This window comes from Capricornis sumatraensis, chromosome 14 (genome assembly GCF_032405125.1).
Source record: "Capricornis sumatraensis isolate serow.1 chromosome 14, serow.2, whole genome shotgun sequence".
Classification (NCBI taxonomy): Eukaryota; Metazoa; Chordata; class Mammalia; order Artiodactyla; family Bovidae; genus Capricornis; species Capricornis sumatraensis.
Window position 1 is genome coordinate 41,143,248 of NC_091082.1, and position 27,356 is coordinate 41,170,603.

General features: G+C 37.8%; 1 protein-coding gene across 1 annotated transcript in view; it reads right to left on the reverse strand.

Moving 5' to 3' along the window:
- The window catches only part of SDCCAG8 (SHH signaling and ciliogenesis regulator SDCCAG8), a 240,988-nt gene that overhangs the window by 60,620 nt on the left and 153,012 nt on the right, over nt 1-27,356 (reverse strand). The window contains exons 14-16 of the mRNA XM_068985635.1: nt 19,391-19,518; nt 17,223-17,331; nt 7,276-7,407 (exon numbers count right to left, since the gene is read on the reverse strand). Of these exons, the coding sequence (XP_068841736.1) occupies nt 7,276-7,407; nt 17,223-17,331; nt 19,391-19,518 (369 nt within the window). The remainder of the gene's footprint in view (nt 1-7,275; nt 7,408-17,222; nt 17,332-19,390; nt 19,519-27,356) is intronic.

A 27,356-nucleotide genomic window follows, 5' to 3' on the forward strand; every position in this document is an offset into this window, starting at 1 on the left:
GTCAAATGGAAAAGACCAGAAATAAAAAACAAACAGAAACTCAGCATCAACACTACAGAATTTCTTTGATGGGCCTATGAACAGAATGGATTCAACACAGGGAAGGAAAATCATGAAGTCTGAGATTGGCCAATAGACATTATCCAAACTAAACACAAAGAAGAGAGAAAGGAGCTGGGGGGAGGGGGGGAGGGAGGCAGGGGGTAGTGTACACCTGTGCACTGCCTCGCCTCATCTACTGTCAATCTCCCTTTTTAAAGCCATCATGAAGCTATTGAAGAGGCCGTGTCTTCGTCGACTCTCAGGACATTCAAACAGTTATTCCTTTTTCTCTGTTAAGATTACTTCTACTTCTCAGGATTCAGTTAGGTATTATTTCTCTAAGGAATTGTACAGTGGGGTCTCTAAACCTGAATTGGCTGCCAGTCTGGTAGGACCCAGAACATCCTGATTCACTCTCATCATAGTATGTTACACCCCTGTGATTACCTTGTGCTCCTGGCAGAATTGAAAACTCCTTAAGGGTAGAGATCATGCCTTTTTTCTTTTGTATGCTCAGTTCAGTTCAGTTCATTTGCTCAGTCGTATCCAACTCTTTGTGACCCCATCAACCACAGCACGTCAGGCCTCCCTGTTCATCATCAACTCCCGGAGTCTACCCAAACCCATGTCCATCAAGTCAGTGATGCCATCCAACCATCTCATCCTCTTTCGTCCCCTTCTCCTGTTGCCCTCAAACTTTCCCAGCATCAGGGTCTTTTCCAATGAGTCAGCTATTCACATCAGGTGGCCAAAGTGTTGGAGTTTCAGCCTCAACATCAGTCCTTCCAATGAACACCCAGGACTGATCTCCTTTAGGATGGACTGGTAGGATCTCCTTGCAGTCCAAGGGACTCTCAAGAGTCTTCTGCAACACCACAGTTCAAAAGCATCAATTCTTCAGTGCTCAGCTTTCTTTATATTCCAGCTCTCACATCCATATATGGCCACTGGAAAAGCCATAGCCTTGACTTGATGGACCTTTGTGGGCAAAGTAATGTCTGTGCTTTTTAATATGCTGTCGAGGTTGGTCATAAGCTTCCTTCCAAGGAGTAAGCGTCTTTTAATTTCATTGCTGCAATCACCATCTGCAGTGATTTTGGAGCCCAGAAAAATAAAGTCAGCCACTGTTTCCACTGTTTCCCCATCTATTTCCCATGAAGTGATGGGACCAGATGCCATGATCTTAGTTTTCTAAATGTTGAGCTTTAAGCCAACTTATTCACTCTCCTCTTGCACTTTCATCAAAGGCTCTTTATTCTTCGCTTTCTGCCATAAGGGTGGTGTCATCTGCATATCTGAGGTTATTGATGTTTCCGAGCAATCTTGATTTCAGCTTGTGCTTCCTCCAGCCCAGTTTCTCATGATGTACTCTGCATATAAGTTAAATAAGCAAGGTGACAATATACAACCTTGATCTACTCCTTTTTCTATTTGGAACCAGTCTGTTGTTCCATGTCCAGTTCTAACAGTTGCTTCTGACCTGCATACAGGTTTCTCAAAAGGCAGGTCAGGTGGTGTGGTATGCCCATCTCTTTCAGAATTTTCCACAAGAGAAGACTCTACACATGGACATCACCAGATGGTCAACACTGAAATCAGATTGATTATATTCTTTGCAGCCAAAGATGGATAAGCTCTATACAGTAAGCAAAAATAAGACTGGGAGCTGACTGGCTCAGATCATGAACTCCTTATTGCCAAATTCAGACTGAAATTGAATAAAGTGGAGAAAACCACTAGACCATTCAGATATGACCTAAATCAAATCCCCTATGACTATACAGTGGAAATGAGAAATAGATTTAAGGGACTAGATGTGACAGAGTGCTTGATGAACTATGGATGGAGGTTCGTGACATTGTACAGGAGACAGGGATCAAGACCATCCCCAAGAAAAAGAAATGCAAAAAAAGCAAAATGGCTGTCTGAGGAGGCCTTACAAATAGCTGGGCAAAGAAGAGAAGTGAAAAGCAAAGGAGAAAGAAAAGGTATACCCATTTGAATGCAGAGTTCCAAAGAATAGCAAGGAGAGATAAGAAAGCCTTTCTCAGTGATCAGTGCAAAGAAATAGAGGGAAACAATAGAATGGGAAAGACTAGAAATCTCTTCAAGAAAATTAGAGATACCAAGGGAACATTTCATGCAAAGATGGGCACAATAAAGGACAGAAATGGTATGGGCCTAACAGAAGCAGAAGATATTAAGAAGAGGTGGCAAGAATACATGGAAGAACTGTACAAAAAAGATCTTCACAACCCAGATAATCACGATGGTGTGATCACTCAACTAGAGCCAGACATCCTGGAATGTGAAGTCAAGTGGGCCTTAGGAAGCATCACTACAAACAAAGCTAGTGGAGGTGATGGGATTCCAGTTGAGCTATTTCAAATCCTGAAAGATGATGCTGTGAAAGTGCTGCACTCAATATGCCAGCAAATTTGGAAAACTCAGCAGTGGCCACAGGACTGGAAAAGGTCAGTTTTCATTCCAATCTCAAAGAAAGGTAATGCCAAAGAATGCTCAAACTACCACACAATTGCACTCATCTCACACGGTAGTAAAGTAATGCTTAAAATTCTCCAAGCCAGGCTTCAGCAATACGTGAACCGTGAACTTCCAGATGTTCAAGCTGGTTTTAGAAAAGGCAGAGGAACCAGAGATCAAATTGCCAACATCCGTTGGATCATTGAAGAAGCAAGAGTTCCAGAAAAAAACATCTATTTCTGCTTTATTGACTATGCCAAAGCCTTTGTACACTCAATGCTTAATAAATGTTAATAAATACAGGGATATATTAATAAGCTAGAAAATACAAAATATTGCACAAACCAAGCAATCTAGTTTAAGTTTTCACATTGAACATGCAAAGTTCAAAATTACTGGAAGTTTAAAAAGCAATACAACAAATGGGATCACAGAAGAGAAAAATGAATCGTATTTAACTTGAAAGCATAAATCACAATTTAAATCATAAGAGTTAGGATAACAAAAATGCTAATCAAAAGTTCTCAATCTACCTAAAAGATAAAACCAAAATGATAAATTTGTCTTTAATGAAGGAATTGACTCAGGGAGGCTTACATTGGATACATGGAAGACATTTTTGGGGATCTTAAGCATGGAGATACATTCTTTTTTTCTAAACTAACACACACATACATTCATATGCTCACAAACACTTAGAATATCATAGGCATAACACAAGTATGGTCTGAATTGTTGTTCTGTAAATCAGCTGTTGAAAACTCAGAAGGCATTTATCCTTAGAAATAACATCATGTAAACATGGTATTTTGTTTTACAGAATGCTTTCATAATAGCCTATTTAACCCATAATGTAAATAAACTACCTTCTAGAACTTTTGCCTCTCAAGTTTCTGCTGGATGTCCAAAATCTAGAACAGAACCTGGTGTATATGTTAAGGAGTTGGTAAGTATGCTGAATGAAGGATGCGGGATGATTAATAGTGGGAAACATTCGTTGTGGACACAGACACTGTTCTAAAGAGTTTTCAGGGGTTGTTTTAGGCCATTATCACAGCCTTATAAGGTAGCGTTTCTCAGATAATGAAAGTGATAAAGTGAGGAAATAAGAAAGATTAAATTTATGATTTAAGGAATTTGCTTTTGACCTCACCTCTAGGAAGAAAGCCTTCTTCTAGGGTGCATGCTCTTAACCACTGTACATACTGTGAAAATTAGTAAATAGAAATCTTATTTAAAATGGAGTTGGGAGGCCAGTAGGGGGAACTCTCAAGCCCTACCACTCCAGTATAAGGTTACTACTTTAACCGAGCAAGAGCAAGAAAGAAAGAAAGAAAAAAAAAAAAAGACTCCTTGCCAGGCAACAACCTGGCCCTTTAGAGACTATCACAACTCAGCCAATGAAAAGCCACTAGTTCAAATTCCCAGTTTCCTCTAATGAACTCTTTGTTTAATAACAGCTCCACCAACTCCTTTTCTAGAAAAGAACATTCTTCTCCTTTGTTATTTGGACTTGCCTGTGGTGTGCTACAGATTACATGTTCTGAATTGTATATCCTTGCTGTTCTCAACTTAACCTATTTTGTTAGTAAAATAACTGGCTGTTTTATTGTTTTAGGTCAACAATACTCTTTCTCTACTTTCAGTTTTAGGTCTTAAAAAGCATAGGACTAGAACCAGAATGTAGTTAAACGAATGGAAGCTCCATAAGGGCAGGATGCCCTCAGGACAAGCAGATTTATCCAAGCACATCAGTGCTATATAATAAGCGCTCAATAAATATTTGACAACCTACTCCACAGTGTTCCTGCCAGGAGAATTCCATGGACAGAGGAGCTTGGCAGGCTATAGTCCACAGGTCACAAAAAGCTGGAAATGACTGAGCCCCACTCTATTTTTGCCTGAAAAATCCCATGGACAGAGGAGCCTGGCAGGTTACAGTCCAAAGGGTTGCAAAGAGTGAGACATGACTGAACATGCATGCACACACAAATAAGTGAAAGAGTTATTTTCCCTTTCCTTGGATATTGGGCCTATTCTAAGCATCAATTATACCAAAAAGTCTGACATTTCCCTCCTTCTCTTTTGTTGGGTATATTTCTCATTTAGTTTTCTCCCAGGTGATCAGTTATGATACTGTTTTGTTCTAGCTATAGCAACTGCACAGCCTGCTTTATATAATTTATTCACCCTCAGATCAAAATCTAACTCCTACAGCTAGAACTTCCTCTGTTACTGAGGGAAAGCATCTGATTTCAGGTGTTCCCAATAAAATGTAACTGAAAATGCCTTCCAGTCCGCTTAGGGATTTGCCAAGAATGCATAGAATAATTGGATTTTAAAGAAATTGCTTGCTGACCCCAATTGACATAAATTTGGTACAATCTGGGGGGTGGGGAAGGGTCACACTTTCTAAGCTGTTTCTGGTTTGTGTAGCTTCCTTTTTCCCTCTACACAATATTCTCAGATTGTTTGTCTTTAGACCCCTTAGGGGAGGCAGGCTACCTAATCCATGGTCTAGCAAAATGAAAGCTAGTGATAACAAAGAAACATTTCAAAACAGAGTTGAAATGAGCTTCTTTCCTAGCAACATATGGACTACATACCAGTGATTACAATTTGATATTATAAAATAATGGCATCTAAATCTAAAATAACACAGCAATTATGCTAATTTACTTTTAAAAGTATGTTGTCAGTTATTTAAACACACAGATTCCCAAGCAGTTCATCACCAAAGGAGTACTTCTCTAAAGAAAACTGGTGGTGGTGATGGACAGATAGGAGGTGGGGATTATACATACATTTGCTTTAGCAAAAGAGATGACGGATGATTCACTTCTGAATTACAACTCATACAGGACGTGAAGCATATTTCTTGAGAAAATAATACACTGCTGTTGCAAATATGAAGTATTGCATTATAAGAGGTTAGCAAACAACTCACAACAAGTGAAATCAATTATTGTGAAACTAAACTGAGATTATTTTATAGCTAAAATTAAGAAGAGCAGTATTTGAAGAGCAAGATGAAGTCAAGTGCAACACTGGCAATGCAATCTGAACTAAATGTCCTTCCCCCAGATCACAGGAAGCCAAACTACTGGTGCTTGTGCAGCATCATAGGAGCTCTGTGAGGCGTGGAGGCCCATGAAATATGCATCAGCATTCTCAGGAAGCTGTTTTGACTTCTAAAACCCACCCTGCAGTACTTCTAAAACATTCACTTAATAGATTTTGACATTGTCCATAAGAACTGCAGAAATGACCTATAATTTTCCATCAGTTTTCCTGACCATCACTACCCTGGGAACTTTGGTGTATATTTTGATTACTCTTCTTAATGAGGAAAGATCAAGTCAAGAAATTACCTTGGGAATGGGGAAAGTTTGATCACTATACATCCCAGATTTAATATCAACAAACTTTTAGTTTATGCAAAACCAAGAAAACAGGAGATCAAAACAAACAAATGAAAACAACTCTCCAGGCCACCAACTCCTGCTCAGGTTGCCAAGGGTGGCTGTCCTCCAGAACATCCCTCCTTTCTGCTTCTGGGGTTTCAGGAGGCACAGAGCAGCCACAAGTCACCTCCCCCAGATGGCAGGTGGCGTCACAGCTGCCCTGGACTCTGGGCTCATACATCCTTGACCAGCTCAAATAGAGGGGGAGCCTGCAACTGTGGGAAAGAGGCAGAGGTGAAGACCCTTTTTATTTTTCTATCACCTGGCCAACTACAGTGACTTGGTACAAAATAGTTGACGAATAAATACACAACAAACAAATTCTGGCTTCAGCTTACTTTACCAGCACCATATCCATAAACCTGCACTCAACAGTTCACATGCTCTTTTCAACCACACATACAGCAGTGTAGGAAGTAACTCTTTCCTGTCCAAAATTAATTCCTGATCAATGCTTGATGTCCCAACCTTCCTCTACACTCAGGACACCTACACTGCCTCTGTGTCTGCTTCAGTATCTCCAGATTTATTTTGATTCTAAAAATCCCCTTTACAGAAGTACAGAGTTTTTTGAAACCCCTTAGAAATTTTAAAATTATTTCATTATTCTATATAATATGATTAAGAGGGGGAATTTTAACTAAAAGCATTTAATTTGAAATAAATATATATTTGCTTTCCTGGTAGCTCAGTAGTAAAGAATCTGCCTGCCAGTGGAGAAGATGTGGGTTTGATCCTGAGGTCAGGAAGATCCCCTGGAGAATGAAAAGGCAATCTGCTCCAGTGTTCTTACCTGGGAAATTCCATGTACAGAGGAGCCTGGTGGGCTAAGTCCATGGGGTTGCAAAAGAGTTGGACACAACTTAGTGACTAAACAACAATAACAACTACCTCTGATTAAGACACCTAATTTTCTTAGGTTATTACATCCTTTATCTTACAAAAAACATACAAAACCTCATCTCTAGAAGTTTTGAAATTTCTGCATATTACTTTACCAAGTCCACCTTAAAGGTAGACAGTTTTCCTACAGTATTCTATATTAAATATACTTCTGTGTCTTTAGAGAATAGTAGAGAGAGAATGTGCTCTCCTCTCTGTGTATAATAAGAACAACCTAAATTGAGACAATATAAATATATAAAGCATTAGATTTTGAGCATGCTCCTTGAGTACCACAGTAACCATGAATTCTATTTATTTATTCCAGAACAATTCCCATTCTGTTTCTGAACCAAACACATTCGCTAGGTGGCACATTAGTTGATGATAAAGTATTTAGTACCTTTGCTTCATTATCTCATGTAGTCTCCCGTGCTGGACACACTGCTCCTCTAATTCATCATTTCTTCTCTGTAACTTTTCCAGTTTGTCATATGTATACCTCTTCTCTTGACTGAGCTGAGCTATTTCAGATCTACAGAGATGTAAACAGAAATAACAGATGTTAAGCAAGAATACTGGAGTGGGTTGCCATTTCCTTCTCCAGGGGATCGTCCCGACCCAGGGATTGAACCCGGGTCTCCCGCATTGTAGGCAGACGCTTTACCGTCTAAGCCATGAGGGAAGTCCCCTTTCAAACAGAAATAACAGATGTTAAAGGTTTTTATTACCATAGCATGTTTTTATTGTATAACCTCATCATTTCCTTGAACTTGACACTTAAACATGGGTCAATAAAATTATTTTATGTAAAATAAAATATTGCAGAAATTACGGAATGTCTAGTAGACGGATATACACGCTGCAGAAACTCAAGTGGTAGCACATAAAAGAATAACAACTTGCTCTAATAGAGAGATTTTTCAAGGTACAAGGCAAAAATAATAATCAAATCCCATTTTTAAAAAGACTACATTAAGTTACCAAATATTTACTGAGTACCTATTACAGGCAAGCTATCATGCTGTTAAAGGAACAATCCCAGGCCTAGTTTCTATGAAAAAGAGTTGTTTCTTTTAACTGACATAACTAATTTAATGGCACAAGATTAAAATAATGTAGTTTTTTTAAATGGTGGTTCTCTGCTCCCTGACCCTATGTCTAGATTGTCAATGTAATTACTATTTCAGTTGTAGTTAAAGCAGTACCAGTTTTCGGTCCTTGTTATCTAAGAAGTATACTATACATGTGTACATGCAATGCAGCCCACTCCGGTACTCTTGCCTGGAAAATCCCATGGACGGAGGAGCCTGGTAGGCTGCAGTCCATGGGGTCGCTAACAAGGCGACTTCACTTTCACTTTCACTTTCACGCACTGGAGAAGGAAATGGCAACCCACTCCAGTGTTCTTGCCTGGAGAATCCCAGGGACAGAAGAGCCTGGTAGGCTGCCATCTCTGGGGTCGCACAGAGTCGGACACGACTGAAGCAACTTAGCAGCAGTAGCAGCAGCAAGTGGCATGAGTGGTAAAGAATCTGCCTGCCAATGCAGGAGACACAAAAGACATGAGTTCGATCTCTGGGTTGGGAAGATCTCCTGGAGAAGGAAATGGCAACCCACTCCAGTATTCTCACCTGGAAAATTCCATGGACAAAGGTGCCTAATGGGCTACAGTCTATGGGGTCGCAAAGAGTTGAACATGACTGAGCACGTATATACATACATATTTTCCCTAAATGAATGGGCATTAGTGTGGAGTGATTGAGCGGTAAGCCATCTTTTCTGATGGGAGATTCCCAATAGTATCTTTATCTGTAATTCTTTCCCCTGTGGGCATTCTGTTTCTCAAAGGAAGGATTCTCCAGTTTTCTACCTGTTGTGTACAACACTAACCATCAGTGGTCTAGGAGCTCATTGGAAATAAGACGGCTGGTGTTCTCACCTTTCAGAATACAAGCATGCTTGTATGCACTCAGTCACTCAGTCTTGTCAGATGCTTTGAGACCACGTGGACTGTGGGCCTCCAGGCTCCTCTGTCCCTGGGATTCTCCAGGTAAGAATACTGGAGTGGGTTGCCATTTCCTACTCCAGGAGATCATCCCCACTCAGAGATCAAACTCAAGTTTCCTTCAGAATATAGACTTTCAATTAATTCCTCTATTCTAACTTTAGTACAGCTATTTAAACCAGTGCTTGCTGGTTTAATCTCTTCAGAGAGGAAGCCCATAATTTTCTGGGTGGAAGAGTGATGGTCCCCTGGCTGCATGGGGTGGGAGGCAGAATTTTCAACTTTGGTTTCAGTCCTATGTTCCACTCCTGCCTTCTAAGGTTTTCTGGGATCCTCAGAGCAGATCAGCTTGCCTCACATACAAGTAACCTTGTCTGCAGACATTTAAGGTTCCTCTTCCTCCATTTGCTAAGTCAGGTACCATTCCCGCAATTTTCTTTTAGTCTTCACCAATTTCATTTGGGATTACAGATATCTACTTTGATGATGGTTGATGTCTGTCAGGAGATATGCTACCTCTTCTGTGCCTTGGATGGCTATTTCAAGTCTCAAAATCTGAAGATAAGAAAGACATCTATCCAAGAAAAATTATATCCTTGCTTTTGCTTTAATTAAACATTACTTCTCGCTACACCATTTCCTCATACTGCACTGCCTCATAGGTTAGAACTGAAAGCTTAAAACTCTTGCATATTAAAATATGAGTAGTTAACAACTGGTTTGTTTCTTGAAGTTTAAATATAGAGTTGGCCAAAAGGCTCATTTGGAAAAACCCAAACAAACTTTTTGGCCAACCCATAAGACACTTGATGTAAAATTACTTCCCTCCAAAGAAAGAATTCCTCCATTAGGAGCAGTAGCCTTTCTAATTTTCTTTTTTTTTCCTGGAAAAGACTGGGATTTGCTAAGGGAGTTTACTTCAAGGTCCAAACTGCTTCACATGGAAAAAAGCAATTTCTCACTTTAGTTCAACTCATTCCTCATTTTGTTTTTACTTTGGTTCAAGTTTCATCGCAAAGGAAGCTTGTTCTGATTAATATGTGCAGTTCTCAATATGTCAGCATGGTTTTTGAAACCTCTAGCTTTTATGCATACATTAACTTATAATTTATTCCCGTGAACTGTGCTCTCTGCCTTATCCTTCTGGCTAGATTACGCATGAGGGCAAGGATTATCTCATTTTCAAGCTCAGATCAGGAACTCAATCTACATTTACTTTTTCTAATAACAATTTACTTATACTTACTTATATTTGAAATGTCTAAATAAGTAAATAATCACTTGTCTCTCCTTTTCCTTTCAAAATAGCATATAATATAAAAGAATTTAGAAGCAGTTATATAAAGCTGTTAATTTAGTATTCTTCCAAGGTTAGCATTTTCTATCACAATATGCACTATGCACTAAAATTCCTAAAGGACCAAAAATACCCTTAAACCAGATTAGAAAAAAATGTAGAAGAATGTTTATCTATTCTCAGGTACTTTCCCGGGGAAAAAAAAAAAACAACAACAGTCACTAAAAGAAAAATCAGGAAGGAAGCATAGATTTTACAATATAAAAATATAAAGCTTTTATACACAAATAACATGTTTTCATGAGAATGTTCCTTGTAACCCTGTTTCTAGATGCAACCTTGTTCTGCAACCTAATATAATAAAACTTAACCCAGAAATGTATCAACAGATGATTAGTTATATTACATGAAAAAAGAACTATCAAGATGCTGTTCTGATAATATGGCTATCTACTGGTGTTATATATTGACCTAAAACATGACATATTGGTAAAAAAGGAAAATATTAAAAATCAGCATAAAGTAATTCTATCTTATAAAATAAAAAATAATATCTCTTGGTGTCCTGATTAGAAATTTCTTTTTTCCTTTTTCTTTATTTTCTGAATTTTTACAATGAACATGTATTTAAGACAAAAAATAAAGTCACTTTGATTCTGAAAAGGTTGTTAAGAAACAAAAAGAAGTGGGGACAAATTTTCTAAAGTAAAAAAAAAGGGGGGGATATAAAAAATGAGATGAATATTAGAAGCATTATATAATAAATCACTATTCCCCACTCTTCATCAAAATTCCAATTAAAAAAGTACAAGGGATATGAAAAATACTCACAGAAGAATAAACATAAATGGTCTATAAACATTTAGAAAATATTCAATTTCCCTATTATTCAAAGAAATGCCTAATAAAAGCAGATAAATTTGGCTTTCATAAAAGTCAAACATTTATTCTATGCCTATACTATACCAGGTTGTGGAATTCATCCTTCACATTATGATCTCAATTAATCCTACAAGGTAACTGTTTATTCCCTTTTCTCTGTGGGGTAAATATGAAATTTAATGATTTGCCTAAGGTCACCCAAATGGTTATTAGCCAAGCCCAGACACAAACACTGTTCTGGCCAACTCTAAAGGGGTTGCCCCACCCACTGTGCAACACTGCCTCTCACTTCTTTTTATAAAAATCTCTGACTTCTTTTTGTCACATACTGGTATGCATATAGATATGCTGAGCAGAATTTAGTGTAGTACTTAAGCAAGGTCATACACATTAACAGCCTTAAAAGGGTGCATAGTCTTGGACCAGCAATCCTCCTTTCAGACATCTCAACTAAAAAGAGCATGAAAAAATTCAGATTTAGGTATAAAATTATTATTAGATTATTCATTACATTTAAAAATACTTTAAAATTATGATAAATTACTATGCACACAAATGATTCAGTTGAAACTATGTTTCCACAGTATTTACTGATGTAGAAAAGTATACATTAGATAATATCAAATAAACAAGCAAGATGCAACTATACACACACACATACACTATGATGTCATAATAAAAATGTATGGTAACATACACATATACCTACACATGGAAAAGGACTGAAAAGAAATACGTCCAAAGTTAATAATAGTTAGCTGGATGGTAATGTCACAGGAAAATAAATGTCTGATATTGAGTTTATTTTATGTATATAATTTCAAAAATATAGATGTTAATTGTAAAGTACATTTACTATCAGGTATTTTATTTCTACAGTATTTTTCTGCTTTGCATATTTTATGTGTATGTTTTCTTGTTTGTTTATAGTAGTTATTTGCCTACCAACTTCCAAAGTTCAATAAAAATTTGGTACATGTATATGTTCATTATCTTTTATCTGTCTTTAGTCTATGACATATTGAAAGAACTAGCCATTTGCAAAGTTTAGAGTAAACTTATGAGCTTCTATGTTAGCTTGAGATTACATTTGTGGCATGACTATCCTAGCGTCATATAAAAAGAAAATTGACTCTAATCCATTTTCATAGAAAATTTAGGTAATTTCTGGCTTTACGGAAGCATGAACTTCTCTCTGCATTTTTATATAGCAGTTATGTTGTGTAATTACATTTGCATGAAGTATAATATTTTACTACTATAATTAGTATTACAGTGATTGCTTTTTAAGGAAAAACATGACCCCTTAATTTTTTATTCTTTTAGAGACTCATTCAACTTTTGGTAATAATTAACAGAGGCCAATATCAATTTCTTCCTGTATAATATAATTTTGTAGCATCCCAAACTAACATCATCTAAACATGCACGGAAAAAAAAATAGTTCAACCGGGTGTGTGTTCTTTACTTCAATTAAACTCACACAGTTGGATACCTACTGTTGCCAAAACAGTAATATAATTTATACATTATAGTCCACACAGTAAAACTACACTAAAAGTCATTTAACAATATTTATAACACCATAAAATACAGTGTTAAAATATATGAACTGCAATATGTACCAAAATTGTAAAATTTGTTTCTCATCATCAGTGATTAAAACCAGGATCATTGCTTTAGCCTCAAAACCCACAACCCTGGTGACAGATTAGAATTCAAATCTTAATGATCAATTTACAATTAACAAGATAGAAGTGAAACAAATTAAACCAACCATTATATATAACGAGACCCAATGGACTCCCATTGTTCCTCTTAATTACAAAACGCAAATCACAAATACACAGTGGGTACAGTTAGACATCAATCCACAAGCCTAGCAACCCAGAAAGTGACAATGATAGAAAAGAAAGAGAAGCAAAACCACGTAGACAGTTCTATGCTCTATGTCTTATTCTTTTCAGCGGGGCCAAAGTGTTGAGAGGTGAAAACCTAGCACATGCTGGATCCCCAGTCTGCAGCTGGCAGAGGGTCCCTTCTAGCCGGTGTCCAACCTTTCTGAGCTCTTCCCAAGGCATGCTGTAGATTTCACTGCAAACTGCACTGCAAACATTTTAGTGCTGATTCATCCAAGCGCTTTGGGAGAGGGAACACATCCTTCTCTTTAATAGCAAAAAAAAAAAAAAATCACAGTTGCACCAAAGATATTTAAATATATCCATGTACCAACTTTGAAAACAAGCCTATCACTGTAATAAGCTCTCAGAGTCCTGGGTAATAAAGACAAAGGGAGCTAAAGTTTATGCGAGTTTCATCTAAAATCAGCCAGAATGTCTGCCTGGTGCCAATTAAAAGCAAAAAAGAATTAGTGCTCTTGTCTGATGGTCAGAAACAAGCTACATAAAATGCATGAAATTGGCGGTTCACTTTTAGCTTTAAAATGAGATGTGCCCATTCACAAAACCTGGGGTTACAGACACCACTCGAGCAGTGCGGAAGGCATAGTGTGTAGGAAGTACTGGCTTGTCACTGTGGAGGGCTTGCAGACAGCAGAAGCAATAAGCACAGCCATAATGCGACTTACGTCTACTTTGGAGAAAACACATTTAACATACACACAGGCGGAGGAGCCATTTCTAAACGCTTTCACAAAGCAGCTTAGCATGTGGACGGGGTAAAGAGTAGGAGTGTCTGGGAGTGGTTCCCCTGCATTTTCAGCTAACCCAGTGATTCTACAGGGGCTCTAGTCAAAGGACTAGATCTATGATTTTTTTTAAAAAAAGGCTTAAATAAATGGCATGAATCCATATATTTAGTATGGGATTTTGAATAACATAAAATTCTCAGACCAAAAAAAATGTTTAAATTGTTCATCAACATGAAATAAATACACTTACTTTCAGGAAAAAGTTTTACTGCGGTACTCTGAGGAAAACCTGGATTTAAATTACCCTATGGTTTAAATAATGATTTTGGAGATGGCACTTTCACAATGACAACAGCTTAGAAAAGTCAAAAAACTTCAAGATTTCCTCATCTCGAAGCACAGGGCGGGGATTACTGATCCCAAAAGTTTAGGAGAAGGTAAATAGAGGCTCACTCCTGAAGAGCTTCTACAGGGCTTCAAAAATTCACAGTTTTATTTTAAAAGAAATACTCGGAGCCCTACAAGTTTTATAGATGTTTTCAAAACAGAGATAGTATCAAAAGATGGAGTGTCTTTCATGTAGGAAGCCAGAGTGAGATGAGAAATTAAGAGTAAACAAACAAATAAGAAACCTCCAAACACAACTGATCCTATCTACTAATTTCTTGTGAGACACACAAAACATATATTTTGTAAATTTTAGGGGCCCTAAAACACTGTAATGATAATAAGTTACAACTTGTTTAGCTTTTATTATTCGGTAGGTTTTAGTTTGGAATCAACTTATAAAGTTACAATAGATGGGTATTTTAACTCTTCAGACTTACAAGACAAAGTCCAGAGCAGGACCTGAAACACAACCAAATCTACAATTTCCTGATCCTGCATTGCCTTCAAAAAGGTTTTCCACTGTGGTATAGACTTTATGTCTGTCAGCAAATTAAGGCACTCAGACCCTGGCAAAGGCAATAATTGTTAGTGAAGGGATATCCCCATTGCCAGTCAAGACCCTTAAAATGATGCCATCAGTGACACCTACTGTATACTTTTATGTGTCAAGCATGATGTTAGGTGCTATGTGTACACCTATATCTCCCTCTCTAAATTTCTACTTCCCACCAAAATCTTGTATCAGAGGTTTTAAAAGGTTTTTACAAATGGAGAAGCTGAGGTTTGGAGAAATTAAGCCAAAGACCCAAGGTTATGAAGCTAAGTGGCAAAGGAAGATTCAAACCGTATTCTTTCTGAATTCCGAAGTGTTTTTTTTTACTGCACACTGCCCATCATCAATAAAGAAATAGTGTGGAACCAGAGTCAGATCATGATACAAAGGGTAACACCATGCTTGTTTGTTTCATTCATTCATTCAATATATACTGGGTACCAGATCAGATAGTAAAGAATCCACCTGCAATGCAGGAGACCTGGGTTTGATCCCCGGGCTGGGAATATCCCTTGGAGGAGGACACAGCAACTCAATCCAGCACTCTTGCCTGGAGAATCCCCATGGACAGAGGAGCCTGGCAGGCTACAGTCCATGGCGTTGCAGAGTCAGACATGACTGAGCGACTAAGCACAGCACAGCACCAGCTCTGTATCAGACATAAAGGAATACATTCAATTTACAAAGTAGTGGTCAGGAGCTAGAATCAGAAGTCAGAGGAGTCGAAGAGAAGAGAGGCTGAGGTTCAGGTTCACTAGAGCGGGGTAAACTGATAGACCTAGAGCAGGGAAAAGAAGGCCTTAACGCACACGGCACAGGTTAACCCAGGCTTACAGTCAACCCTCACATATGCAAGTATGCTCCACGGAAATTTAAAGATTAATTTTTCCCTCCTAATTACTTTGGTCTGGATTTTCTTTTGTGGTGGATGTAAGATTATTCTTATGAAAGGTCATACGTAGGCTTTGGAACCAGAAATATCTAAGTTAGAATTCTAGTGTGCCTACTTATCAGCTATTTAAATGCTCTGAGTATTGGTTTCCTCATCCATAAAAGAAGATAATTCACGCCTCAAGCTGTTGTGAGAATTAAATAATATAAAGCAAGCATATAGCTTCCCTTTCTTTTTTATATACATCAATTTCCTGAATTATACCTGAATTAGACAGCAAGATAATTAATCAGTAATCAATCCCGAAGCAATCTTAAGCTAACACAATCTTTTAAGGTCCACTTTTTTCTTAAATTATTAATGTGTTTGTTTGTATCTATGTGAAGTAAGTCAAATATTTCCAGTTAGAATACTTCCTATTGATATGAGGATCTCCTTCAGGGCAAAATTATTTGAGTTTCCTTGTCAAATTTCCTGCAAATATTGGCTGTTTTGGCACTCTGAGCCTTTTCCCTTCCCAAATAAGATATCTAATTAGTATTCGCTAAGAAGGTGCATGCTCAGAGCACCTTCTGGGTGGTTATAGGAGTTTCTGCCTTCCTGTGAGCAGAATGAATTGGATTCATAAGTGCTCTGATTTTCCAAAAGATTCAGGGATGGGGATTCCACAAGCTAGGCCAGATTATTGATGCAGGAACCCAAGATGGGGCTCAGAGTGATTAGATATGCTCTGATCCTCCTAGAAATTCGTTCTGAATGACATACCTAAGCCAGTAGTTGGTTTGCTGAGCCCTACTGCTTGCTGTTTGATAATATAAGCAAGTTTCAAAACAATATAAAAGAGAAGATACACTATTTTCCCATTAGGTTATATTGTAACTGATACTTTAGCTAGTTAAGTGAATGATTTCTTTTGAGTTCAAGTCAAAGCGATTCTGTGCAACATCATTCATTTGCAAGAGGAAACCACAGTTCAAACAGACCAAATAAATTTGTCTAAGATTACACAGTTACTGTCAGAGCTAAGATGAGAACTCAGGCTTCTTAGAATTTAGAATAGAAATAGTTCATTTATTGTGATAATATGATTGAACAATGTACAGAAAAAATTCAGTAAGATCTCAATCAATGGGTTGATAAAAGAGCATATACCTATAAAATGAATGATGGCTGTTCTATTAAAATAAAACGATTTTAGGAGAAAAGATGGTTTTGGTTTATTTCAAAGTGTCATCTACTTTAATTTTTATACATACATATTTTATTTATTATCATTTGACTTAAAGATAGCTTTTATGTGTTCATGGAGAACTATAATAGACTAAAACATATTGACTATATTAAAATAAGACTTTAGAAATGCTTGACCCACCTGTACGTTTTATTAGAATAATTGCCATTTTGACCCTTGTGTTCTAACATTTTATAGTTTTCAATTCTGAACATTAATAAGGTCAAATAATAGTATGTATACCTAACTATGAAAAAACACTGAAGTGTCTATATGGACAATTAAGAAAATTTTCATAGAGAGAAAATATTTTTTACAGGGAATTTGTCAATACCTATCTAATTTTGACATTAGACTATAAAATAGTGGAAATGCTGTCTTAGGAAAAAAATTACAGCATTCACATAAACAGTGCTCTGAAAGTACTGCATAAATAATATTACCCACCTGCTTTTCTGAGAGATTTGTTCCAGTTTCTTGGCTAACATGCAGCACTCTTCCTTCAACTTTGTCAAAAATGAATTCTGGGAGGTCAGCAATGAATACTGTTCATTTTCTAGAAATAACAATAAACCCTCCTGTAAACATCAGATGTTTATGGTTGTAGCTCTGCAGTGCAATGCACAGTGGTAAAAGAAATAAGACTGACTACCACGTTTCCTGTAGATCACTTTTAAGGTCCTAGGTCAAAGGAATGCTCATCTGGCAAGACACTGAATCTTGTGAGACATTTATTTCCCTAATAATTACACACCAGAAACATTTCTGTTCATACCAGCTTTGTGTAAATTTTAACATGTTAATAACTGTCAAGTACCTCAAGTGGAGTCATAGATTTTTTTAACCTTTGTAATTTTCAATGTACTCTTCTTTTGAAAATTTTATTCTAAACAGAATGTCAAATTTATCACAATCAGATAATTCAAAACTAAAATAATTGAGGAACTCTTTCTATACTGTGATTCATGCTTTATGTTTCATATTTGCTCATATATTTCACTACCCCCACCTTGCATATACTTCTCTGTTTATAAAAGAAAAACACATAATTTTCCTTATATTTCCGTCAACAGCGTGAGCTTCAGTACAGATCTGACCAAAGAAACTGAAGTCTGTATTTTTCCGCAAAATACAAGGAAGTCTTCTTATGGTGGCCCAGTTAATACTCTTATCTAGTATTCAGAGACACTGCCAAAGACTTCTTGATCACTAGGATCAAGTAGTGGGGACAAACAGTAATTTATCCTATAATTTCCTCCTTTTGTTTTTAGTGGAAAAACAACTAGTAAGCCTTGTAAATTTCCATTTCTTCTGGCCAAACGCTGTGAGAAGAAAATCTCTACTGAAAGTGAATTATGCAGATCAATATGGCATTTGCCTATTAGCAAATAAATAATCTAATGAATTTTATGTTAGCAATAAGCAACACTTTTTTTTTTTTACCATGTTATCAAATACAGTATACATTAAATTACATGAAAATTATCTTTAGGTGAAAGGTTTAACAGGCCCTTTCTTTCTCTTCAGTTTTCGATAGTGACTGGCAAAAAAGCATATAGCATACAAAGCAAAATAAATCAAGACACTAAAAATTAAGCAACATTTTTCTGGAAGAGACAGGATCAATTAAACTTTCGTTTTAATAGTACAATCAGCTTGGAGTATGTGGTGTGGAATTATAATGACTGACACTGTCTTGTTTTGACTAACACTGTCTGTGAACACACAACTCAAAAGTGAAAGGAACTACAGAATGCTCTGACTGAACAAATCAAACTGCCTATTTTCAAAGTGCATTTTACTTTCAAATTAAAGGTAAAGAGTTACTGGCCAACTCAGCCTGCAGAATAGCGCCAATGTGATGAAAGATGGCAATTTTTAGCCAAGCTGCCAGCTGTGGTCAATGCCTTGTATTAGTGAATTTTAACAGCAGTTGTGAGAACTTGAAGAATGCAAAGGATTAAACATCACTTTAGACTGGGTTGGGGGAGGTGGGATAATCATACAAATGCTAAAAATGTTCGAAGCTGCAAAGATTAAATAAAGGAACATATCAATTTGGAGCCACTGAATTACATCCAGCTGCGACAGTGAATTAAGAACCGATTAATGGCTAAAGCTTTTCTCCAGTTTGGATGCTGAAGCAAACTCATTAGGCTTTTAGAGTAGCTATAATGTGTGTACTGTGGGAACTGTTCAGTGCTATTCAGGAGACTCTAACTGTAAGCTCAGAGCATTTCCCGCAGAGCTTCTGATGCTATTTTCTTTATATAACATGTGTGCCTGAAAACCCAGCCAAAAACAAGCCCTTTGTTTTTCTACTTTGTTGTGGTCTCTCTCAGCTTTACGTTTCTTGAACACAGGTAAATAAACTCATAATCCAGATGGTGCAACAGATGTGAGAGCAGCACTCTGAAATCAACAGACAGTGGGCAATACTTTCCATTTTCTCTTTTAAACGCTAACTAATATGTAATTCGGAATCTCCGGTGTAGTTAGCATCTGCTCCCTTCGGCCAGCCAAAGGTTACAGGTGTTCCTGATGTCATTTCACAGTAAGGCGTGGGCCTGGCTTGTGAGCAAGTGCCCAGGCTCTAATCTTTCCCTACCACCTACCAGTTTTGTCATGCTGGGCTTCCATTTGCTGTATCTTCTGTGTCAGCTCCTGCTCTCTTTGCTGGGCCTGAAGGGCTTGGGCCTTTGCTTCATTGCTAAAGCTCTGCTGAATGCTATCTTTTTCCAGTCTACAAGGCAGAGAGGAGACAGAAATTTAATCTACAGATGCACTAACCCCCATCATTTCCCCCACAGACCTCAGAGAGCTGATATGGAGTAAACTGTTCAGCATAAGCAGACAACAATCTTTCCACAGACTCTCAATTTTCAGGGGAGAATTCAAAGGACCTTTTGAGCAAGGTTTAATACCTGCCATAAATCCAAATGGACTAAGGTAAGCAACTTTAAAAATCAAAATATCATGACAACTGAATTAATGGTGTTTTGTAACTTTAAAACACAAACATCATTTTTTATAACATTCTCACTGTTGCCGGCTGCCAATTCATCTTTTTTCTCCTGAATGGTCAATCTTTACTAAAGATCCTGAAGTTATAGGATCAATACAGTGTGACTCAATACACCCCAAAACTTAAATTCTTGAAACTAACTTTTGTGGACCACCTCTTGCTTTTCCTCCCAAACTTAATATGGAATCTCAAATATAATGTAGGAGGTTCTATCTAGAGGCAGAAATGCATGCTTTCATTAAATATTTTCATACATTAGGCCATGTAATGTGAATATAAATATGAAAATAAAAAATGTCTCCTAGAACTTCATAATAAAATCCCTTTTGGGTCACACTGAAAGAATTGCAGGATGAGAAGCTTCTGTAGTCAAAGACGAGAGCTCATCCCACTGTGATTGGGTATTGACCAGTGGATAGGTCTATATCCAATCACTGCTGCTGCTAATTTGCTTCAGTTGTGTCCGACTCTGTGCGACCCCATGGACGGCAGCCCACCAGGCTCCCCCATCCTTGGGATTCTCCAGGCAAGAACACTGGAGTGGGTTGCCATTTCCTTCTCCAACGCATGAAAGTGAGAAGTGAAAGTGAAGTCGCTCAGTCGTGTCCGACTCTTAGCGACCCCATGGACTGCAGCCTACCAGGCTCCTCTGTCCATGGGATTTTCCAGGCAAGAGTACTGGAGTGGGGTGCCATTGCCTTCTCCTATCCAATCACAGTGACTCCTAAAGAGATAAACTTCCTAAACAGAACCTGAAGAATGCAAAAGACCTCATCTCGGGCACCACTGTGGATACTGACCCTGTGTGCAAACGCATGCGCGCGCACACACACACACCACACACGCTCATGCAAACACACACATTAGGTGGGTTCTTTATACTCTAAATACGGGTAGGTGATATGAAAGTTTCCTTCCATTAACTGGCTTAGTTATTTCTAACTCCTAATCTCCTTGCGGGCATTTCTCATCCATGCTGCTTTAGTTTACTAATTGAGAGATTTACTGTCTTGTCTTTGCCAAACTAAAAATAAACAATCCCATAAACCTATCACTACTAGTCTATGTACCGCTGTGGAACTTCGAATCACTGGCTTCTAATTATAAAGCAACATAAGGAAAGTCTGTATTGAAATCGGTCAATGCATGTTGGTAATGTTGTAGTATAAAATTCCAGAATGAAAATACACCCACACCTCACTCAAATGGATCATCAGGGGGCCACGCTAAATGTGAAATAAGGTCCCTTCTGGTACTTTTAATAACAACATCCCTTGGACCGGCTCCAAGGTCTTGCCTCATACTCAGTTCCAAACTGGCATATTGCAGCAAGTGGAGTCGGGCTAGGCCACTTTTTGCCTCTCCAGTCATACCACATATTTTTTGGCCATGGAAAACTGCATGTCTCTATGTTTTGCTGGGATGTCTCCACACCCTCCTCACCCTTCTCTGCCCTCCACCAACTCCTGTCGCCCTTGCCCAAGGTATGCTCCTCCTTTAGGACCTGCTCAATATTGCCCTCCTCTTCTCCCCCTTCTCCTAAATTGGCTGTTCTTTCCCCAAGGTGACATCAGCATGAAAGAAAGGGAAAGTGTTATTCACTCAGTGTCACATCCAACTCTTTGCGACCCCATGGGCTGTAGCCTGCCAGGCTCCTCTGTCCATGGGGTTTCCCAGGCAGGGATATAGGAGGGGATTGGCATTTCCTCCTCTAGGGGAGCTTCCTGACCCAGGGATAGAACCCGCGTCTCCTGCCTTGGCAGGTGACTTCTTGACTGCTGAGCCACCTGGGAAGCCCTGTGTACATATGCATCCTACTAAGATAACATTTCTCACAGTTGGGTGTTGGTTTACTTGTCTGTCTCTTCTTGGCCTATTTGTCTATACATACTCTGAGCCCAGTTCAGTATGTGGCATATAGGAAGTGGCCAGTGAACAATTAATGAATGGATGTTCTGTCATACTTGCCATGGGGGAAAGAAGGCTGCAGTCTTTAAGTGAAGCTGCAGAATCTGCTCAGGTCTTACATGAGGAGGCAAAAACTTTCCAAACATATTAAAAGAGAGAGAGAGAGAAGAGCACAGAAAAGGATGGTTCTATTGGTGTTGCCAGCTGGAGCTGCTGCTGCCCAAAGAGTCAGCTTAAAAAGAGTACCTTGGATTCTTTCATTGAGCAACCATCCCCAAGAGAGAGACTTAGGATTCTGAGACTCCTAATACTGGGTGACCAAAAAATGCAGTGTTTAAAACCAATACCCACTGGAGAGCAAAAACGGGCAGTAAAAAAAAGTATTAATTATTATTAATTAGTAATTAATACTAAATTATACTAAAGCAGTCATAACTGGGACTACTGTTTGTAGACTGGGGCTTATGGTTCACTTACACAAAGGAGTTGTCAATCTCACCGGTCATTTTCAGAATGAGGAATTACCTGATTATTGATCTCCTAGAGAAAAGAATCACTTTCTTATTGCAGTTCTCCTCACAGAACAATTTAAAAGGATGCTCTACCAACAATGTTGTTACACATCAATTTTTGTTTCTTGACTCCTCCAACTTTTACTCTTTTTAAGAAACTACACGTTTTACTTTCAATTACATTAAAAAAAAAGGCATATTCTTGCTTTCTTACCTCCTTTATATACTCCTTTCCTTCTATGTTGCCCCTTTTCCCTGCAGGTTCTTTCTTTCTTCTTTTTTAAACACAACTTTAAAATGTTAGAAATGTGAAGGAATCTCAAATTTGTTTAATCAAACCCTTTCACATTATAGTTGGGGAAAAGAAGAGGGCCATAAAGTGTTAGAAATCTGCTCAAAGGTTACTGTAAATGCTATAAAGGCAGAGGTGGGATTTGATATATTTTGATTTAGATAATGCAATAGTGGGTTGAAAGAATTATTAAAAGTTATCTGGGCATTCAAGGACATGATCAGAGAAGAATCCAAAACAATTCATTTAATATTTAACATGACTCTATTATGTGAAAGACATTCTGCTAGGCACAGGTCAAATGAAGATAGGTAAATATAGCATAGTCCTTACACTAATAAGAAATTCAAAATGGCCAGAATAAAAGCTGAAATACATCATAAAAAAGGGAATAAAACTATCAAAGCATAGCAAGACATCAATTCCAGCTGGGTGTGAGAGCCTCATGAAAGATAGCTAGGCCAGTCCTTCCCTACTGGTTTTCATTCAGTCCTTACTCAAAATACTGATAATCTCATCTAACCAAACTTATAGTTAGACATATTTTACAAATTGGAATAAAAGTAATGGCAGTAGAGAAGAATTTCTTGGTTGTTATTAAAATAATACTGAAAGATTTATTCACAATAACTAAAACCTAGAAATAACCTAAATGTCCATGAACTGCTTAATAGATAAACTGTTATAGCTTTACAATGGAATGCTAGGAGTGGTAGTAACAAAAAAGTAAAAAGGGAACGGTTACATAGAACACCTGGGTGAATCTCAAAGACAGTATGCTTAAAGAGGCACAAAAAGCATATACTATGATTTCATTTACATGAAATTCCAGCAAATTAATCTATAGTGTGACTGATGAGTGTTTCAAGGACCTGGAGGTAGGGGATGGGCATAAGGGAATCTTGGGGGTTGATAGAAACGTTCTCTATCATGGTTATGATAGTTCCGTAACTGTGCACATTTATCAAAACACATTTAATTTCAAACTTAAAATTGGTGATTTTGATTATATTTAAATTTACCTCAATAGAGCTGACTTTAAAAAGGAGCAAATGTACTAGAATTGGAACATCCACATTTTTCTCCAAGTTACCCACATCACCCATGGCACCACATGCCCGTGCGGGTCATGTCGATGCTTACTTGATAAGAAGTGAGAGTTGTTAGTAAAAGGAGGGAGCAGTACTCTGGAGTCTCAGATATGACTAAGTACACACAGAGGTTTAGGCACTCCTTCTATGCAATTATAATTCTGGTTGATTATATCTTCTCAAAATGTCATTTGCTATCCCACTTTAAAAAATGGATTGAATCAAATGGAACTGAAGGACTAACTATATGTTTCTAATCCACAGCTTTTCCATATTGTTTATTTTAAATGTTGCTATTTTTAAAAGATCCATGTTACAGAACAAAGATGATTTATTAGATAGATTTTTAAAAAAATTTCACTAGTTACATTAAAGGACTAAAAGCTTCTGATGATCCTACAGTTCACCGGTGAGTGTGGGTCACAAATCATGAAAGCCTTGAGTATAACCTGAGGAGAAGGATGTGCTGGTGGCAGTGATTTGGGGCCCCAATCCTGTCTGCCATGTTTATTCTCATCTTTCTATGAGTGACTGAAATTCTAGTATCAGACATATAACCCTTTTTGGTTAAAAGGTGTTTTTCCCCTTTAGAGTAAAACATAGCTTCGTAACAGTAGCATATTGGTATAATAAAATGTATGAGACCATTTACAACATGCCTATTAGATGAGAGCCATTCTTCATGGACTTAGAGAGAGAAGTAGCAGGGAGCTAAGATACATGATGTCCTTTTGTCCCAATAATGGTGATAACATCTTTGATCACTTGGTTGACGTTGTTGTGTCCTGGAAAATGTTTAATAATTGATTCGGGGTGGGGACATCTCTCATTTGCAGTGCTTACCAATTTTCAGTGTAAATACTTCTACCGGGGCCTATTTTAATAATATGATATTATCTTATTCTTGGGCACTTGTTGGCTTTCTATTCCATAAGATGTTCCAGGTTAATCTTGTACTGTCCTTTACCAGGCTTGGAATCAGCATTTGCTCAAGGAGCTCTTGTGTCTTTTAGTGGAGAATCCAAGAGGTGCCATTAGGTGGTGATCATTGCTACTGACTCTTGGCTTCTAGGTCACCTTAGTAGACAGAGCCGGTATATGAATATGAAAGTACATATGACTGTATAGATATGAATATTTGTCTATGGGTCTTTATATGAATATAAACATAACACATGCAAACTGATGTCTCTAATTCCAATCCAGTAACATAGATAGAACCTAGTTTTCCCTCTTTCTCTAAGTGTAACATTCTTCTCAATAGTGAGAGGCTTGGAATCTGTTATCTTCAACATATTCATTTCCTTGAACTTTGTATACACAGAAAGTGCTTTCAAAGTTGCGAATCTACTATAGAAAGCAAATCTATGAGTAACTAAAATTAAATATTTCCTTATAGTTTTGCTTTATCCAAAAAGTTGAATAATAATTGATTTATGATATTGTGTTAGTTTCAGGGGTACAGCTAAGTGATTCAGATTCTTTTCCATTATAAGTCACTACAATATATTGAATATAGTTTCCCGTGTGATACAGTGAATCATTGTTTTTTATTTTATATACAGTGGTATCTACCTACTGATGCTTCTTTTTTAAAAAAAAGCATACACACCATTTTTCAATTGATTCTCTGTATTCTGGGAAAAGCACATCTTAAGAGGTGATGGAATACAGCAGAAAACTCACAGAGCTAGAGGATTTTATTGCCTCCTTATTACCTATGTGACCATGAACAAGTAACCTAATTCTTTAAATCTGAAGATTCTTCATGGAAATAGGACAGGAAAAATTCTGTCTTTAAAGGTTAATAATAGTTTTAGTAACATGTTATTTATTAATATTTAGCATAAGCTAAGTTCTTTATGCATTCTTTTATTAATCTCACACAACTCTAAGAGGTAGGTTCTCTTATTAGCCTCACTTTATAAATGAGGAAATTGAGGCCTGGAGAGGGTGTACAATTTTTTCAGAGTCACCCAGTTATTACGGGACACAGCCAGGAAACTCAGGCCTACCTACATCTAGAGTGCACATATGAATCTCTAAGTTTTAGTATCTGACTCTGTCAGCAATGCAGAGAAATGAGATAAAGGGTGACAGACAAGAGTCTTACTTCAATTATCCATATATGTGTGTATGTCATTTAATACCCACAGTACATCCACCTTGATAGCCCAGTTCCAAGCTAGTTCTCCTTCTCCTTTCCCATTTGCCCCATATGCGACTGAATCACTTCTTCCTACAATGACACCATCAATTAGTTGTATCCTTCTTAAAGAAATAAGTGGACCTGTGCAAAAACATTAAAAGGCACATAAATACATCTCTTGCCTCAAGTTGGTCACAGACCTCTAGGATAGATAAGACATGCACATCTTAATTGGAATGTAAGTACCTGAAGAATAGAGACCTCTGTTTTGCTCACTAATTTATACCAAGAGCCTAGAATAGTGCGTGGAATACAGTTGTGTAGAACAAACATTTGATGAATGATTAATGAGTGAATGAATGAATGAACAACTGTTAAGGAGTATAAAATACTAAGTATCCTTAAGGGTTTAAGAATCCTCCTGTCTATTGATCAGAAGAAGAAAATGGGATAAAATAAGCCCTATTTTAGCCAATCATTTAATTTGGTTTGTTATTGTTATTGACAATAACAATAAAAACAACAGTGAAATTAGTAGACAGCCTGTTATCTTCCATTTTTGTGAAGAACCAAAATCCTTTACCTTGTTAGTTTACCACTAACAAGGACTATGTTCTCATACTGGAGCAAATGGAGAAATCCTGGTATAGAACAAATAGGGAAAGGAAAATGCAAAAGGACCGTTGCTGCTGCTGCTGCTACTGCTGCTGCTGCTAAGTTGCTTCAGTCGTGTCCGACTCTGTGCAACCCCATGGATGGCAGCCCACCAGGCTCCCCCGTCCCTGGGATTCTCCAGGCAAGAACACTGGAGTGGGTTGCCATTTCCTTCTCCAATGCATGGAAGTGAGAAGTGAAAGTGAAGTCGCTCAGTCGTGTCCGACTCTTAGTGACCCCATGGACCACAGCCTACCAGGCTCCTCCATCCATGGGATTTTCCAGGCAAGAGTACTGGAGTGGGGTGCCACTGCCTTCTCTGATGCAGAAGGACTAGGATTCAGTAATCCCTATTTCCCATGCTGTGCTCAGTCATTTCAGTTGTGTCTGACTCATTGCGACTCTATGGACTGTAGCCCACCAGGCTCCTCTGCCCATGGATTCTCCAGGCAAGAATACTGGAGTGGGTTGCCAGGCCCTCCTTCAGGGGATCTTCCCAACCCAGGGATTGAACCTGTATCTCTTTTATCTCCTGCATTGGCAGGTGTGTTCTTTACCACTTGCACCACCTGGGAAGCCCCAATCCCTACTTCCTCAAATATGCATCATGCATGTTTCTGAGAGAAAATTATTTATATTTTCTTCACTGCAAAGTATATCACAATTTTAAGTACAACATTGAAAGATCAATTATCAGATCAGAGCATGAGTTACTTCTAGGAAAGGAAGCAGAAACAAAAGAGGTCAATTTCTTTCAAAGGAAGAAACACAAGAGGGAGGAAATAATTAACAGAAACTTTGCCTCCAAAAATATTCTCTTTTAGTCTCTCCAAACTAATTTGAAAACTCTAACCTTCAAGGCCAAGGAGGGTATGGTAGACTCGATACTGCCTGCTTCTATTACACCTTCCGTATCATTCACATTTACTTAAGACAAAACCACAGACTCT